This window comes from Rosa chinensis, chromosome 2, assembly GCF_002994745.2.
Source record: "Rosa chinensis cultivar Old Blush chromosome 2, RchiOBHm-V2, whole genome shotgun sequence".
In the NCBI taxonomy this organism is placed as follows: Eukaryota; Viridiplantae; Streptophyta; class Magnoliopsida; order Rosales; family Rosaceae; genus Rosa; species Rosa chinensis.
In genome coordinates, this window is record NC_037089.1 from 46,552,847 (window position 1) to 46,570,420 (window position 17,574).

Consider the following 17,574-nt stretch of genomic DNA (forward strand, 5'->3'; position numbering starts at 1 on the left):
TATTAACGGCAACAGAATGGAGCTCCTCTCTCTTTTGTTTTTGCATGTTGTTAAGGCAACGAAATAGCTTGAAATATTTGAATCGCTTGGATATGATGCCTTGTTTTTCTGAGCTCATTTTAGCATGGTGGTGAGTGGTGACTTGCATGGTTTGGCAACAACTTGATCATGAATAGGCAATGTAAGTAGTCTTGGCTTGGTTCCGGCAGTGAATTTTTTTTTACTTTTCTCTTTGTTAAAGCACTTAAGCAGTTTGGAGTGCTTAAATTTCTTTAGGTCTTGCTTGAGTTGCTTGATGTTTGGTTCAGATTTCTTTGGCATGATGGTTTAGACTTGCTTGATTAGTTTTTTCGTTGTGGAATAAGTCCTCATTTCTTGGCTTGGGTTTATTTTGATTGAGCTTGTGATAACTATGCTTGAAAATGTAATAGGCATGAGTTTTCATAAAGGAATTTATTTGATTTGAATCCTTGTATACAAATGAGATCAAATCAATCCCAATTTTTTTTTTTTTTTGGCTTTCAGATGGGATCAGCTTGATGCATGAATATGAGGATCAAAAGTTTGGGGTGGATGAGCAAAAGCTTGGAATTAGCACGAAATTGGCGTGAATTTGAGTTAAGAGTAGGTATGAGCCTGATATTGAAATCATAGAATGTGACGATTCCTGAATTTATATATGCATGTATTGTCTTTGATTGTTTTTTTTTTTTTTTTTGAATATCTTGATTGCATTTGTAAACTTCAGCTTCGCCTGGCCAATGAGGACCTTGATCACTGTGGTATAGAAGTGAGGCTTGAAGGTATTTTGGAGTAATGAGGCCTGCATTTACTGTGACTTCTTCAAATATTCTTTTTCCTATCAGAAATTTCTCTTTTTGGATGAGATTGCCATGCCTTGATCTGAATATGGAGCATTTGCGGATAGCAGCTTCACTTTGGCAATGAAAGAGATAGAAAACATCATGTAACAACCTAAATCACAGCAATAACTATAGTAACCATGAGCAAGGTCTTAATTACTTAGCCCCCAAGTGTCTTTGCATAAGACTTGAGATGCTATTTTGAAATATGGAGGCCTAGGAATAAGTTCAAATTGGTTTAGGTTCTTCAAAAATGAGAAGGGTAGTTGTAGCACTCAATTGGTGGTTAGAAAAAGCATGCTGTGATATGGGCAATACAGTCTTGAAATTTGATAGCTGCTGCTTTCCATGTTGCTTGGCTTCATTGCTTATTATATACATGATTATTCCACTATAACTCTATAAGCTGGTTTCATATTTGGTAGAGACATGGCTTGAGAGAGGAATTCTCCTAAAAGAGCATGTATAGATTGACAAGCTCTTAGTACATGGTTTTAGGCTTAATGGAAAATCTTGGTGTTATGTATAGTACTGAATTACTAGCAGTAGCTAAGGGAATGTTAACAGCAGCTCAAAAACCTACTAGTTTGAAAGAATGCACGGTGGTGTAATAACATGGCTAGGAGATCAGGTGTTAGAGTAGGTTTACTAAGATTTGTGTGTTTGACTATGGTTTTGGGTTTAAAGAAAGTTCACAGCAGCTCATATTTCTGTAAGCTAGCTTGATATTTGGCATAGGCATGACTTGAGACAGTATTTCTTAGGAAAGAGCATGAATAGATCGATGACTCAGGAGTTTGATTAGCTCTTGGTAACTCTTTTTTTTTTTTGTCTATCGATGACCCCTTTCTTTGCTTGGCTTTGGCATGATTGAATATTCTTTGCATACCCTTATGATTCTTTTGAAGTTTGATCCAATCTTCGGCATGGATCTTAACTAACTTGGCTTGGCTTCACTTTGAAGAAGTACCTTCAATTTCACATCTCGATCACAATGTTTTTATAGCAGCTAAGTTGTTGATTGAATGATCATGACACACTTCTTTTGGTTTTCTTTTATAGGAGCATCAATAATTGAAAACTGGAAAACAAAGCTCCATTCCGCCAGTAAATTCCAGCAGCTCAGCCCCCAGGTAAGAATGTACAGTGTAGATGCTAGCTTTCTTCGATTCGTATTAATCCCGCCAAAAGAAGCTTGCTTGCTTTGTCATTATCAAGTCATTCGAATTGGCATGAGAATGATATGATTGTTTGCTTGGAGAATTTGAGAATCTTCAGCCTTGGATATGTGATTTGGTAATGAGGGCTCTTTTAAATATTCTAAAGCATGACTACTGATTTAAATGGAACACAACCATTTTTAACAATGGCATGAGGCTTTGCTTGTTAGCTTGCTCGAAAAGGATACTTCTAATTATGAGCTTTTAGTTGATTTAGGAAAATAGTGACAATAAAGATGAAACTTAGTTCTAACTCATTGGTGAAGTAATGCCTAGTTAAGGGTATGGCTTTAGAAAGTGAATTTGTATGGAATGAGGACCTAGTTTAGGACGATATATTTTCCTTGCATGTTGGTTTGTTGTTGTGCTTGTTTTGGTCTGTGCGCGATGTGTTGCCTTCTATTAACATATGCATAATAATAAAAGATTCTAATACTAAGGCTGGCAAGATCTCAGTAGTGGTTATCAGGATGTCTAGCATGTGGATCTTTGATGCTCATAGGAAGAAAAGATAAGCATGGATAGATAAAAATGGGGATGGCTACGTCAGCATGATTATTGAGGAGCTTTTATGTTAATGCTGACTACATAACAAGAGAGGGTAAATAGTTCCTAATGATGAAAATTTTGGAATTTGGTTTAGTGCACTTTGGTTTTTGTACAGAGAATATCTTTACCTAATGAAGCTAATGGTGTTGAGTGCTTGATTACAAAAAATGCATGCAGCCTGCTTGTGTTGTAACAACGATGGCTTGAAGATTGATCTTAGGAGTGTGCATGTTTGCTTGAGTAACTATAGCATCTGAAGGTTTGGGGCATACTTGAATAATTATTTGTCAAATATATATATATATATATATATATATATACATATATATTTTAACTGCATCATGAGTGCCTTTTCCAGTTTTTTAGAATCTCCTTTGTAACTGGTTCATGGTCTTGCCTCAGATTGGATCGGTATTCCATTGAAGATGAAATGTCAACTTCATTAGTTGATACAAGTTACAGCAGCAACTATCCAGCCCAGGCATATTGACATGAATGGCGGTTTAGCATGGCATCTTAGCATGATTGGATATTCTCTCCCATTGACACCAAGAGGACTCTGCTTGTCTTTTGTGTATAGTTTAAATAGAAGTTTTGCTTCTTAATCAAACTCACAGCTTCTGAACCTTGTGAATTTGATAGGGAGGTTGCAATTGGAAGATGGAGTTTGCATGAGTCACAGCCTAGTTCCATGAGAGGAACATGAAAAGATGTAATTTTTTTTTTAACACCCAAATCTTGGCTCTTTGGAGAAAATAAACCACTCTTGTACTAATATATTTTTCTGATGTATACCAAAGGTTCATAAGAGGTAAGAGAGCAAGAAACTGGATATGGATTTTTCAAAAGTGATGAAAACAAAAAAAATGTTTTCCGATTAAGCTTGACTACTTTGCTTTATGCATGATTGTGTATTGGCAATGTTGTGACATCAAAATCATGGATGGATAGAAGCAAACTATCATCTTGTCATGGAACAGAGCATGAAATTTTTTTATTTTATTTTGCTTGCAGCATGGAGCACTGCTGTGAATTTGAGGAAGTTGTGCATAGCATGTTTTTGAAATTCATTAAGCAAAGCCCCCAAGTTTGCATGATGCTTGAATATATGCTCTTTTATTCTAGGCTCCCAATTACTTTCGCAGAGGAGGATGACTTAAGAATAAGAATGTTGAGCTGACTTAAGCCTTTAAAAAGCAAATGTGTTTGTAGTGATGAGAAGCTGTAAGAGGTAAATGATCTCTAGAATGTAAAAAAAAAGTATTGTGGGTGATAGCAAATAAAGACCGAGACTTTTCCATGTTGCAGGCAAGCTTGACAAGGGTGATCTGGTAAAGAATTGGGTTAGAATGTGTAGTGCATTGATGTTTGCAATGACTGGGAGGTGTGTGCTTGCAAAATCGTTACCGGCAATGGTTCTTGATCCCATGAACAAAGCCTGAGGGATAGATTGACATCTACTGCTGTTAGAATATTGTAGCTTGAGATATGTTGCTGTGAGGAAGAAGACACCAGCTAGACTCACAGCCTAGTCCCCAGTGAAGTCGCCAAAATGTGAGGGCAAGTTTGTGCTTTGGATTTCTAGCAGCGATAGACCAAGCCCAAAATCGATCGAAGGTGTGACCTAGGAACAATTTTGTTGTGACTAGCTGGATGGTAACAGTAGCTATTGAGCTAGAAGATAACAATAGCGATTGGGGTTAGATGATAACGGCAGCGATTTAGATAATAACGGCAGCGATTGGGGTTAGATGATAACGACAACGATTTAGATAATAACGGCAGCGATTCGGGTTAGATGATAACGACAGTGATCAGAGTTGATTTCATGAGAGTAGAACTTATAGGTAGATATGGTGTGGGAGCTAGATGCCTGGGAGTTTAGCAGAGAGAGAGAGAGAGTTCCAGCAATGGCATGATTTCTGGGTTTTAGGTTAAGGTTGATTGGGATGAATTGATGGCTAGGGATTTAGAGATAGAGCTTGATCTCTTGCTTGATGTTTCTGGGTTGTTGTTGCTTGGTTTCCTACGGCAATGAACTCGCCTTTTATAGCGGTGATAGACGGGGAGGATTTGTGCCAAGAACCAGAGGCTTTGAAGGGGCATTCTCAGTTTTGGTGGGATCATTCTAAAACTCTCAGCATTTGTTTTCCCCATGAAACCAGAAGAGTGAGAGCTTGCTTTGGCTATGTGGGTAAAGACCGGTGGCACAGATATAAGACTGTGATGGGGATCCCAGATTTTGTGCTGTTGTGATCTTTAAGAGATCATAATCCCCTAATTTGTGTTATTGTAAATTGTGATCACAAAAATCTAAGAATTATTGGAAATTGAGGCAGGATTTCGGAGGATGAGAGTTGGGAAGCTTTTGTATAGACTTGGGGTTTTTACCAGAAAAGGGTGGAGTAGTAATCCCAGCAACAACTTGATGGAACAACGTTCCTGATTTGGGGAAGACGACTCCAACGATTTTTTGGGCCACAGGTTTTGGTGTAGTGGACTTTGGGTAGGGGAATGACTCTAGTGGGCTCTAAGTCTTGTTGGGCTTGCTTTCATCTCTCTACTAGCCCATGTTAAAATATTGGCCCATCAAGCATGAATTTTGGTTCCCAAGTCCAAAATTATCGATGGGCCTTATCGTAACAATGGGTCTCACAGGATCCGTTACCTTCCACACCACATCCCGCCGTATAAGCGCCAAATGTAGCTTGGGCCTACGTGTATTGCATGGTAATTAAGCGTGTCGGCTGCTTTGAAAAGGCACGTTAGTTGTTTGAGAATTTGGGCGTGTTGTATCTCTTGCTAACTAGAAGGCTTCCTTTTGGCATGAAATGGGCTTGCTTGAAGGCCCAACTAGGTTACAACGTTGATGACTCACCTTCTTCACGTGTCACTTATTAAATTTGAACTCGTGGAAATTTGGGTGTCAACAGCAATATATGGAATTCTGAAAGAAATAAAAAAAACAAATTAATTGAATGTTTATATTTACTTATTTAGGGAGGTAAGAAGAGTTTTTTTTTTCTTTATTTTTTCTTTCCATTTTTCTCTCTTTGTCCTTATTTGTCTTTTCATATGATTTGACAAAGTCTATTAATAATTGAAAAAAATTGGAGGTCCAAATATCAAAATTAGAGGTCCAACTAGAACCACCCATTATTATATATTCAGACAAAAAAAAGTAGCATGCTCTTCCACAAGCAATTACATCAATTAATGAGTTATACTAACATGAGTTAAATACTGTTTAGGGCTAATGATAAAATAGGTCATTTTAAAGTGTCTTATTATAATTCAGAATACATAAATGTCCCTATGATAATTAAGGTCAGCTCTTTACAACCTACCACTAGAGTTAAATTTAATTACAAAAACTGCCACTGGCAGCTCTCTCTCTCTCTCTCTCTCTCTCTCCCCCCTCCGGTTATCCAAGCCCATCTGAACCAAAATCGCTCTCTTTCTCTCTCCAATGGCGTCCAGTACGTCTCCGACCTCTGCATTGTCACTGCTGGGGCCACGACGAGTCCAGGCTCAACTTGCCACAGAGGAATGTCTCTTTCTTCCGCAAGATCATATCTCCGCTGGCAAGTACTCGCCGGAGACCATTCGAATCTGGTACTTTGATGAGGTCATAATCCACCCGATCGTCCATTGGTTCGATTCGCAACCATGTTCGAAGCACATGTAAGGCTCTTTCTGATTTTTGCTCTCTCAATTTTGATGGTTTAGTAATGAATTTGACTATCTATGGTGCTTTGATTGTTGAAATTTGATGAAAGCCCCTTCTGCACTATCCTTGCTTGATTGTTATTGTTTATGTGATATCTCTCACAAATCTCACTCTTTCGCTTTACGAAGATCAAGTCGGCCTTGTCAATTGGTAAATTTCAATCTCGTATAGTTTAAGCGATTTTGATTTTAGATTCTTACTGGCCCGATTTCTCTAAATGAAATCGAAGTTGATTCTCTCCTTATCGAGCTTTGAATTTGATCATTTTGGAGTTGAATATCTGTTTTGTTTTGAATCCGAGATTGAATTCTATGAACTTCATTAAATATGCTTGGAATTTGAAGTTGATTGGTTTGTTTCCTTTTTCTATGAATTCGAGTTTGAAGCTTGAATTTAAAAATGTTAAAATATGTATGTGGTTCTTTCAAACCCTGTGAACGATTGGTTTGTTGCCTTTTTCTATCTATAAGAATATTGTTCCAAAAGCTTTTTCAATGGTTGCCTTTTGGACTTGCATTAGCTATTGATCACCAAGTAGGATCATCTAAGCTAGAAGATATTTAAGTAATATGAAGATAAAGAAACCAACTCCTCTCTCACAAAAAAATGCCTCATGCAGATCCATTGGCACTTCGATTCCAATCCCTCCAATCTCCCAAATTTAGTAAAGGCTCCGACTCTCTCAATCTCTTCAAAATATTAATCCAAACTCGATCCATTTCTAAGTTTTTTTCTTCTAGACTTATTGGCTTTGGCATGAAAACTCATAAATAACATTTTAAAGTTTCCAGGTTCTTGAACTAATAAACTACTGTTGCTGATTTGAAATTTTTATAATTATGTTATTTGATGTTTCATGCCTTTTTCATAGATTATATTGCATTGACATTCTATTGAATTGGCTTTGTGTTTGATCTTATACACCGTAATGCAGTTTTCGTCAAGTGGTTTTGTTGTGATGCTTTTTCATTATGATGGTAACGTTGATGAGTGGATGCAATTTCAATGGAATGATCTTGTCATTTATGTGTCTGTAGTCAATCAAACAAAATGGTACACAGGACTTATCTTCATGCCTTCAATCATTTCATTTGTATTAGAAGTTGGCTTATTTTAGATGCGTTTCTTAGTGATAGCTTTCTTGATGCCTAGGTGGTTCGCAAAGCGTTTCTTACATCCTGATATAGTTGATCAATATAGTTGCATTCTTCTATGGGATGAGGACCTTGGAGTTGACAATTTCAATCCTCAACGGTACTATAGCTGCATTTCCTTTTAGCAAAGTTAGGATGCTTGCTTGCATTTGAACTACTGTAAAAGTCTGTTGCTCAAGCTCTAAATTGTTCTTCTTCTACAACACTTCTAGGTATGTGTCCATTGTTCGAAAGGAAGGGCTTGAAATATCACAACTGGCACTTGATTTTTTCAAGACAGAGGTGAACTACATGGAGAAACTTTCGAAAGAGGAGGGGATTCAGAAGAAACTCAGCAAGGATATTTTGCAATATAAAGCTCATATAATCAAGATATTTGCGGAACATAGGCACAATTGGATCTCTGCAGATTTAGAGTTTTAGAAATTTGCCTAGGGCTTAGGATGCAAGTCGTTGGTGAATTGTAAACACCAGTTTATTAAATAAATTATCTTTTTGTATCTTTTTATGATGTCACTGTTATGTTTAGTTTTCCTTAATAAAACATTACTTTTATAGATGTTTTACAGCACATTCTAATTTTCAGCATCTTTTGAATTCAACAAGTCAATGTCACTGACCATGTCCAAGTTTGATCACAAGTTAGTAGACAAGTCACTGAACATGTTACTGGCAATTGCATATCACTTGCCAAGTTACTGTTATATTCATGTCACTGGTTAGGTCACATTGCATTTCACTGCAACACAAGTCACTGGCCAAGTCACGTACATTGCATCATTGACCATGTCACTATTATACACTTGTCACTGACCAAGTCATGTTGCATTTATTCATAGTAATCTCCTCAAGGGAAATCTTGATGAGGAGATATCCCCTCAAGACCAATATGAGTGAGGAGTAATCTCCTTAAGGAAAATCTGAATGATGAGATATCCCCTCAAGGAAAATTTGGGTGAGGAGTAAAATAATTCCCTAAAGGCTAATTTGTGTGAGAAGAAACCCTCTCAAGGCTAATATGGGTGAGGAGTAATCTTCTCAAAGGAAATCAGGGTGAGGAGATGTCTCCTTAAAGAAAATTTGGATGAAGAGTAAAGTAATTCCCTAAAGGCTGTGTGAGAATAAATCCTCTCAAACCTAATATGGGTGAGGAGATATCCTCTTAAAGAAAATTTGGGTAAGGAGTAAAGTAATTCCCTAAAGACGAATATGTGTGAGAAGAAATCCTCTCAAGGCTAATATGGGTGTGAGGAGAAATCACCTCAAAACTAATATGGGTGAGGAATAATCCTCTCGAGGTGAATCTAGGTGAGTAGAAATCCCCTCGAGAGGAATCTGGGTGAGGAGCAAGAATTGAACAATGACAATGTCAGTGACGTGATCAGTTACATGTTCAATTACTTGGTCAGTTACATACATTGTAAGTGACATGGTCAGTTATATGATCAGTTACATGTTCAGTTACATACATGGTAAGTTACATGGTCAATTACATGATCAGTTACATGGTCAATTACATTATCAGTTACATGATCAAATACATAGTCAAGTCATTGTTAACCTCAAGTCATTGACCAAGTTATGTCACTGGCCATGTCATAGTCATGAACATGTCACTAATTATGTGACTAGCAATCCCTAGCCAAGTCACTAATAAAGTCACTGGCCAAGTTGCATGTCACTGTAAATTCTTGGCAAAGTCATTGTTAACCTCAAGTCACGGGCACAGTCATTGACCATGTCGCTGTTAATTCTTGGTCAAGTTACTGGTCATGTCAATGGCTATGTCATTGGTCAAGTTACTGACAAAGTCACTGACATGTCACTTACCATGTCATTGTTATACACGTCACTGACCATGCCACTGTCAATTCCTGACCAAGTTACTGGTCATGTCACTAACCATGTCAGTAATCATATAACTCTCAAAATCACTGTCACTTACCAAGTCACTGTTAGTGAGGTCACTGCCCAAGTTATTGGCTATGTCATTGGCCATGTCACTGTCAATTGATGCTCTAAAAGCAAGCGCATAATTTAACCCTGAAAATATCGTTAGTAGTATAAGCAAATAGGGATCGTTCTATTCCGGGGATTGAGGGTACACCTGTCATTGTCAAACAATTAAACAATTAAAATTAAAACAAAGTATAATATTCACAAATATATTCACAACTATAAACATTATTTACGAAAAAGAGGGGGTTTTGTTTTTGGATTTTTGAAAATAAAACTAAGTTAACAAAATAATTAAAATGCAAAAACATAAAAATACGAATGGAATGAGAGAACAAAGATTAAAATCGAAACATATGATTAAAATTGATTCAAACCCTAATATTGTTCATCTAAGTCATGAGAAAGGAGTTGATCATGTGAAACGTTAAAAGCAAACAATTTCCCATAATTTACTTTTCAATGCTAATTAACCTAAGCGAAAGCACCTAGATCAATCCTATCAAACATGCATTCAAGCACTAGAAAGCTAGTTAATCACAACATGTTTAATGCATTACACATAGAGAAAGGCTATCAACTCAAGTGTACAACTTAGTATAGAAAAGTCCACCTAATTGCAATCCTCGTTAATTAAATTCGATCTTTGTACAAAACCTTTACTACTTTGATTCAAGTTTACACAAAACGAAAAGTCGATTTCATGTTCTTAAACCTAGCAACAATTATGCATAAACCCTATAAGTGTCGACCCAAATAAGATTAATACACAAAGGATATCTATAACGCAAATTTAATTAAGCAAACCCACATAAGCAACTCTCGAAGAACAATGATATGAATCTGAAAATATCAATTAATCATAAAAATTCCAAAAATAATACTTTGTTCATACATATATGTCAACTAGAACAAAACCAACGAAATCAAAGCAAAGGTTACAAAGGAGAATCGGATTACACCGTGAGATGGAGATGAGATGAACGAATTGAGGATGTAGTCTCTTGAATCTCGAAAGCAAGCTTCAAGGATGATGATGGAGGATGATGCTCACGGCAATTCTTCTTCTCCCTTGGCCTTGCTTGAACTCGTGGCTTGCTCTAGAGGATGGAAAGGAAAATGAAAGGAAATTGAGAGACAAGGAGATGGAATGGATGAAGGAATGTGTTTTAGAATGAGATGAGAAGGTGTTTATATAGGGAAGAAAAAGAAGAGTGAAATGATGAGTGGAAGAAAAATAATGAAAGTGGATCTAAGTTCACTTGTAAAATATGGAAAAGATAGAGAAATGATGAAATGAAAGCAAAGCATGAAGGTGTAGCAACATGGAAGTGATGATGATCTATTAAAGAGATTGTAGAAGAAAAATATATCCAAGGAAAAAGAGAAAAGCATCTAGCTTTCTTCATGTGGGTAGGAAACATGAACATGTGAATATTGAGCTGTTTTTAGGTCAGTTTCTGCCCCTTTATTCCTTCAAGACTTCATTATATGCCTTCGACTTCTTCATATGAAATGTTCCACTATGAGTGTAGATCATCCTGACAAATTTTCAGATTGTTATTCCATACGGTTGGGCCGAAAATGCTGCTGGACCTCTTACAGGTCCAGTTTTCCAGTTTTGCTTATGCAGAAAATTGGACTGATTGTTTGAAGGCCTTCCACTTCTATCTGGATCTTGCACTCTTCATATGAAATGTTCCTTTGGGTGTCTAGAATGGATCTGGAAGGTTTCAGCTCATTTGAAGTTCATTTGGTCAGGCGGCCGCTCCTTCTTCTTTGTTTGGCTTGGTTTCTCCTAGCCGGAGTAGGAATATGTGCAAAATTGATCTTTTAGTACATTTCCATTTTTCTCCATCATTTCCAGGTAATTATGGACCTAACGCTCATTTCACATTTATCTACTCCAATGTACCTAAAAATAGAAATTGAATTAAAAATCGATTCAGTTAAGGAATTAACTAAGTAAAATGTGAGGAATTAACTATTAAAATATCACATTAAAATGCTCCTATCATCAATCGTTGTCTAAGTCACTGTTAACCTCAAGTCATCGACAAAGTCACTGCCCATGTCAATGACAAAGTCAGTGACATGATCAGTTACATATTCAATTACTTGGTCAGTTACATACATTGTAAGTGACATGGTCAGTTACATGTTCAATTACACACATGGTAAGTTACATGATCAGTTACATGGTCCAGTCACTGTTAACCTCAAGTCATTGGCCAAGTTGCATGTCACTTACTATGTCATTGTAAACCCTTGGCAAAGTCAACCTCAAGTCACGGGCAAAGTCACTAACCATGTCGTTGTTAATTCTTGGCCAGGTTGCTGGCCATGTCAATGGCTATGTCATTGGTCAAGTTACTGACAAAGTCACTGACCATGTCACTTACCATGTCATTGTTATATACGTCACTGACCATGTAACTGTCAATTCGTGACCAAGTTACTGGCTATGCCACTGGACAAGTTACTGACCATGTCAGTAATCATGTAACTCTCAAAATCACTGTCACTTACCAAGTCACTGTTATATCTCTGTCACATTAGTTATGTGAAATGCGTCACTGACCATGTCACTGTTATACACATGTCACTGGCCAGTGAAGTTATTAGTCACCAGACTAATAACTTGTTGTATTGTCTAACCATCAGACTATGAACCTCTTCTAAGAATTTCTCACCTAAAGTTGGACAAATACTGTAAGACATATGTTCTAACAACTGCATTACATTCATTACACGTCAAACAAAAAAGTATATAACCACCAACAAAATTATGGTGTTTTCTCTCTTTATTCCATTTATAAAAATGCACTTGAGATACAAAAGTATTAGTAATACAACATCACTTTATTCCACCTCAAATATGGCAGATTCCACTGTAGAGACTTATGAGCTTTTGCCTTCTCAAAGTTAATGGTTGCATCTTGCCTGCTTTTCACGTCAACACTCTTTAGCTGAAGCATCTCCTTCCAGAGACTGAATGTTTTTATTCTATCTGATTCTCCGCATGACTTTTTCCAATCTACAAGTGATTTAAGCACGTTCACAAGACACTGGCAAGGTCAAGGAAAAAAAGGTCATCCAGCAACCTGTGCTACCATCAATGAATATATAGCATCAAGAAAGCATATGATGAACTAGCCAAAACTGAGAAGGAGTAAATCGTTAAACTTACCAGAAGAGATGAACCCTTTATTGAAGTAGTCTGGGACGCAACAGCCATATTGGATCTGCATTTTGCATCCCTTGAGATATTCTGGATAGAGTTGTAACCAAATGAAGAGTCAGAATACCTTGCAGTATTAGATGTACAAGAATACCATATTTGGAAAGTATGAAGAACATCATTGGGAAACAGTAGGTAAATTATACCATCCGCTCAAACAAGTTCAGTGCCTCAAGATCACAGTCATAGTTCATAAATATGTCAACAAGCATCTGAAGATCCTTGCAAACCTTTTCAACCATCCTGCAATCCCGCACCTCATTAGACGACCAGAAAAACAAATTCAAAATCATAGTGATCACATTAGCCATGTGAAAACTGAGAGTGACATGTTCAAGATACTAGCAATGTGATAACCAGAAAAGGCAATACCTAAGGACAATCATTTTTTGGTTCATGGGTAAATCCAAGCCATCCAGGGACCGGAGAACTATCAAAGGAAAGAAGATGCATATTTCACCCTGAATAAAAATTGTTGGCGTAAAGAACATAATATGTCAAGGTAATTTCTGTAACTGTTTGTATAGATCATAGACTCACCTTGAGACTTTCTCTAAACCGCAACAAAAGCACTAAAAAAAATTCCAGTTGCATACTGCAAGAAGGAAACTAATGATCAGAGGCAAAAATCTCATAGAATATTCTACCTAAATCCGATAAAGAATATATGTAAACCTGTAATATGATAGGGGACGGTGAAACTGAAGCTAGCAACAAAGCATTTGATAGATTGATAGGTATGCTTTTAGTGAATCAATAAAATGGAAGTTCCTAGTAAATGGATGACCAACTCCTTCCAACAAACCCTGAAAGACCATGTAATAAATCATATTATTCAAAAAACACTGAAAATAAGTGAAAGGAAAGCTCCTTATATAAGTCAATGAATAGGAAGTCTCTTCATGGATTATACATATCTTCCTTTCTCCATCCATAGTTTTAGAAAGAGGAAGCTCATACTTAATAAGTTCAAGAAATTACTTTTAAATAAAACTTTCAAGTTATTTAACAGTATTAGCTACTTTGTATGTAAGCATCTATCCATAAAAGCATGCACTTAAAATCACAAATAATCTTTAATATAACCTGCAGAAGTTCAACAGATAAAATCCTCGTCTTCAAAGTGACTTCATTGTTATCTTCCTTCATGCCCATCTGCAGACCAAGTTTTGAAATTCATATAAGAGGCTTCAAGTTGCTTAAATAACTCAACAATTAGAAGACAGTGTACAAAAACACAAACCACAGGTTTCAAAAATCCAGTAAAGCATCACATTGATTTATGGTCATACTCTCCAGGTCATTCCCTCTTTTAAAATAGTGCATCAGTTAGAAGCATTACACATAAATGTGAAAGACTGGGTTTGTTAGGAATGCAAAAGAGAGATCACAACGTATAATATCATATCCAAACCTGGTTATCTTTTTGCCATCTTCATGATGCACAGCTTTGTGATTGGCTCCCACATTCATGGCCATTGAGCATTTGTGTGAACTTTATTCCTTCCAAAAATATATGGCTCCTACATTATGTCTACAATAGCCTAGGGTTTACATACACTTCACATTAAGTTCTTGAACTACATACATAAACTGACAGGCATTAATAATTGGCACGCAAACACAAACACAAACCTCATAAGCATTCACGAAAGTTTCCATAGACTGAAGTAAGCTATGTATCCCTTCAACTCTTTTTGCTTGTTCTTCAGCATAGTATTATCATACTGAAGGTAACTAACCTTCACCAAACCAAAACAAACACAATCAGAAACCGAAAAATAGAGTCAATCTACAATCGCGGTCACTACTATTTCTCACAAGCATCTCATCAAACACCTTATCTGCACAAAAATCTATGCCTAATTCATTCGGCCTGAAATTCCTACAACCTCCGGCCATATTCTTCATCAAATTGCTTCATCGAAGTGTTCATGATTCAAAACTACTCAAACGTACCAAAGAAAATCGCATGACGCTAAATCATCTAGACAAATTCTTCCAGATCAAACATGTTGCTTCATTTTCCTCCTTCACAGTTTCACAGAGAAGTTACCAATAATCATACAAAACACGAAGGAACAGTGAGAATAGTAAAAATGAAAACAAAAATTTCCTATGCGATTGAAGAATGGATAAGAAGCACTCACAAATTACCGATAATGCAAAAACCAAAGCTCTGAATTTTCAGATCACTGCTCGATAATCTACCCCCACTTGCACACCAGAGAGGTCGAGCTTCGGTCGCCGTCCGACTGCAGGAATGAGAACACGTGCTCCAGCACCTCCTCAGGGGAACGACCGCTTGCTCCATTTTCAACATTTTCCAAGCTCGAAATCAATTTCAAATCCAAACAACATCGTCTTGCTCTGGATGCGAAGCGAGGGCAGAGAAACAAAGAAGAAGAAGAAGAAGAAGAAGAAGAAGAAGAAGAAAGAGCTATGGGATAAAAAATAGTTCCGATCAAAATCGAACCAAGGTTTTAGGTTTTGATCAGATAATCGTCTTCTATCTTTTGAATTTCTATATCGTAGCTCTATTTGAGATTTCTGATCAAAACGAAGAAGATTTGAGCTATGAGATTCTTCAATATAAAGTTATAAACGTGTATCAGGCTTTAAGGGTTCTCTAAAAAAAAAAAAAAAAGCTTTAAGGGTAGAATCGGTATCAAAAAAATGGAAAACTAACCTTTCTTAACCTTACCTCATTATTTATAAGGACTAAATTAATATTATTAACAATTTATAATGGACCATTTTATCTAGTGGGAAACTAGGTGATCTTTTTATCATTTCACACTCTAATATAACATTTTCCATCATTTCCCTTATTGTTTACTCTCTGAACTTTTACCCAAATAACACTTCAGTCCTTGTCCTTCTAATTTCACATGTTTACTCCTTATACATTCAATTTTGGACCAATAGCTCTATTATGTTACTCTCCATCCAAAAACTCCGTTAAATTGCTCATGTGACAATTCTTTCACGTCAAAAAGTCTATTATACCCTAAGTTCATCTTTTTTCTTATTATTATTATTATTATTATTATTATTATAAACATTACCAAAATTGGGTTCGATTATACCCAATTCTCACGCTTTGTATTTCTGTTGAGCATGTGGCCATTTCTTCAACACAACAGCGCTTGCAGTGGCTGATCCCAAATCAAAGCCATCCGTGCCAGGAAAACAAGAACAAATTGAAGAAGCCTTGAGCCACCACATTATCTATCTCTCCTCCTCCACCTACGACCTCCTCACCATCGACCTGCCACCGCCATCTTGATCAAAGAAACAAATTTATCACAGAATCCATATGACTTCACACATCCAAGAACATATCAAAACTCCAAGATACAAAATAGAACGTTGTAGAAAAATTGCAAGCTTGGCAAAACCCAGATCGAAAAGAAAGTTGGACAAGCCTTCGGGTCAATCCCCCACCTCTTCATCACCCCAATGAACTTCGTCATCTCCGGCTTCTCCAACTTCTCAAACTGATCATGAAAATCCTCCACCATCCTTCACCGATTTCCTTATAAAATCATAGCCTCCACACCACACTTCATACCCGACTCACCCTCCTCCACTACCGCCTCCAAATCCACGCCCTAATCCCCACCACAATCACCAACATCACTGCTCTGCAACCCAAAACCCTTCTTTCCACAAGAAAGCCGTGTTATTTGATCCCGGAATCCGTAAACTCAACCCAAAATCGATTGAAAAGTTGGCGAAGGATAAGATTCAAAGAAACTTCGAAGATCTACAATGGCAGCCGGAGACTGAAAGAAGAATGAAGGTCTCGCCGACCTTGTTGCCGATGAAGGAGAAGTTGGGGAGGGTGGCAAGCTAGGCAGTTATGGTTACAAGTTTGGGGGATTTGAGGAAACTGAGTCTGAGGGTGGTGGAGAGGTTGTGGGAAGAGGAATTAAGTGATGAAGATTGAGCAGGTGAAGGAGAGTGATGAGGGATAAACTTGTGATAGAGAGAGAGAGAGAGAGAGAGAGAGCGCGCTGGAAGAAAAGGTAAACAAAAGGGAAAAAAAAATAATTAAGAAAAAGAAAAAAGATGAACTGAGGATACAATAGACTTTTTGAAGTGAAAGAATTGCCACGTCAGTAATTTAACAGAGTTTTTGGATGGAGAGTAACAGAATGGACATATTGATCCAAAATTGATAGTACATGGAGTAAACATGTGAAATTAGAATGACAGAGACTGAAGTGTTTTTTAGATAAAAGTTCAGGGAATAAACAGTATTTAACCCTACTAACATCAAGGAAAATATTAAGAACAAGCCAAATATGTTCTTCATCTATCCATTGGTCAACAAATTAATTACATTAATTGTATGACGCCATATTAACGATCTTGGAATATGAGTCATAAGATCGTTTGGAAAATTTTATTTAAACTCTTTAATTAACTTCTTCTAACAAATGGGCATCTTAAGCAATCATATGATAGAGATGTTCTACATGCATTTGTGGGCTTTATGGGTGGCACGTAATGACGCGGTCTGGAACTTTTTGTCAATTTAATACCACAACTTGGGCTACTAAGCTATTGCAAGAGTATCATGATGCCCACCCTGTCAAGATGACGAAGAGGGTGAGGCAGAGAACCAAATGGAAGCTGCCCCCGAGGGGGAGACTCAAGCTAAACACTGATGATGCTTTCTTTAGTGAGACTGGTAAAGGCGGAATTGGGCAATAATTAGAGATGAGAACGGTGTGTGCGTAGCTGCCATTGCTCGTCCCTTTTCCCATGTTCGATATGCTATTTAGATGGAATTTGCAGCTATGAGAGTAGGACTCCTACTTCTCATTCACCAAGATATGGATAACGTGGACAT

At 37.1% G+C, this 17,574-nt stretch overlaps 1 protein-coding gene across 13 annotated transcripts; it reads right to left on the reverse strand.

Annotated features, from left to right (window-relative positions):
* Positions 1-12,198: 12,198 nt before the first annotated feature.
* Positions 12,199-15,312, reverse strand: LOC112189337 (brefeldin A-inhibited guanine nucleotide-exchange protein 5). 13 transcript variants are annotated; one of them, XR_005805275.1, is made up of 11 exons: positions 14,864-15,311; positions 14,673-14,744; positions 14,349-14,455; positions 14,128-14,257; positions 13,800-13,868; positions 13,389-13,519; positions 13,254-13,308; positions 13,086-13,174; positions 12,860-12,956; positions 12,663-12,743; positions 12,199-12,540 (listed from the first exon to the last, which is right to left on the reverse strand). XR_005805275.1 is itself a non-coding variant. In XM_024328646.2 (10 exons), the coding sequence occupies exons 6-10, from the start codon at positions 13,305-13,307 to the stop codon at positions 12,316-12,318; spliced, it is 546 nt and encodes a 181-aa protein (XP_024184414.1). In that variant the 5' UTR covers position 13,308; positions 13,389-13,519; positions 13,800-13,868; positions 14,128-14,247; positions 14,349-14,455; positions 14,864-15,312; the 3' UTR covers positions 12,199-12,315. The 13 variants fall into 13 exon arrangements, 10 of the variants coding, with proteins under 10 accessions (XP_024184414.1, XP_024184413.1, XP_040369114.1 ...); XR_005805274.1 differs by having other exon boundaries at positions 12,199-12,576; positions 14,673-15,311; XR_005805276.1 differs by having other exon boundaries at positions 12,199-12,581; positions 14,673-15,311.
* Between the last annotated feature and the right edge of the window lie 2,262 nt (positions 15,313-17,574).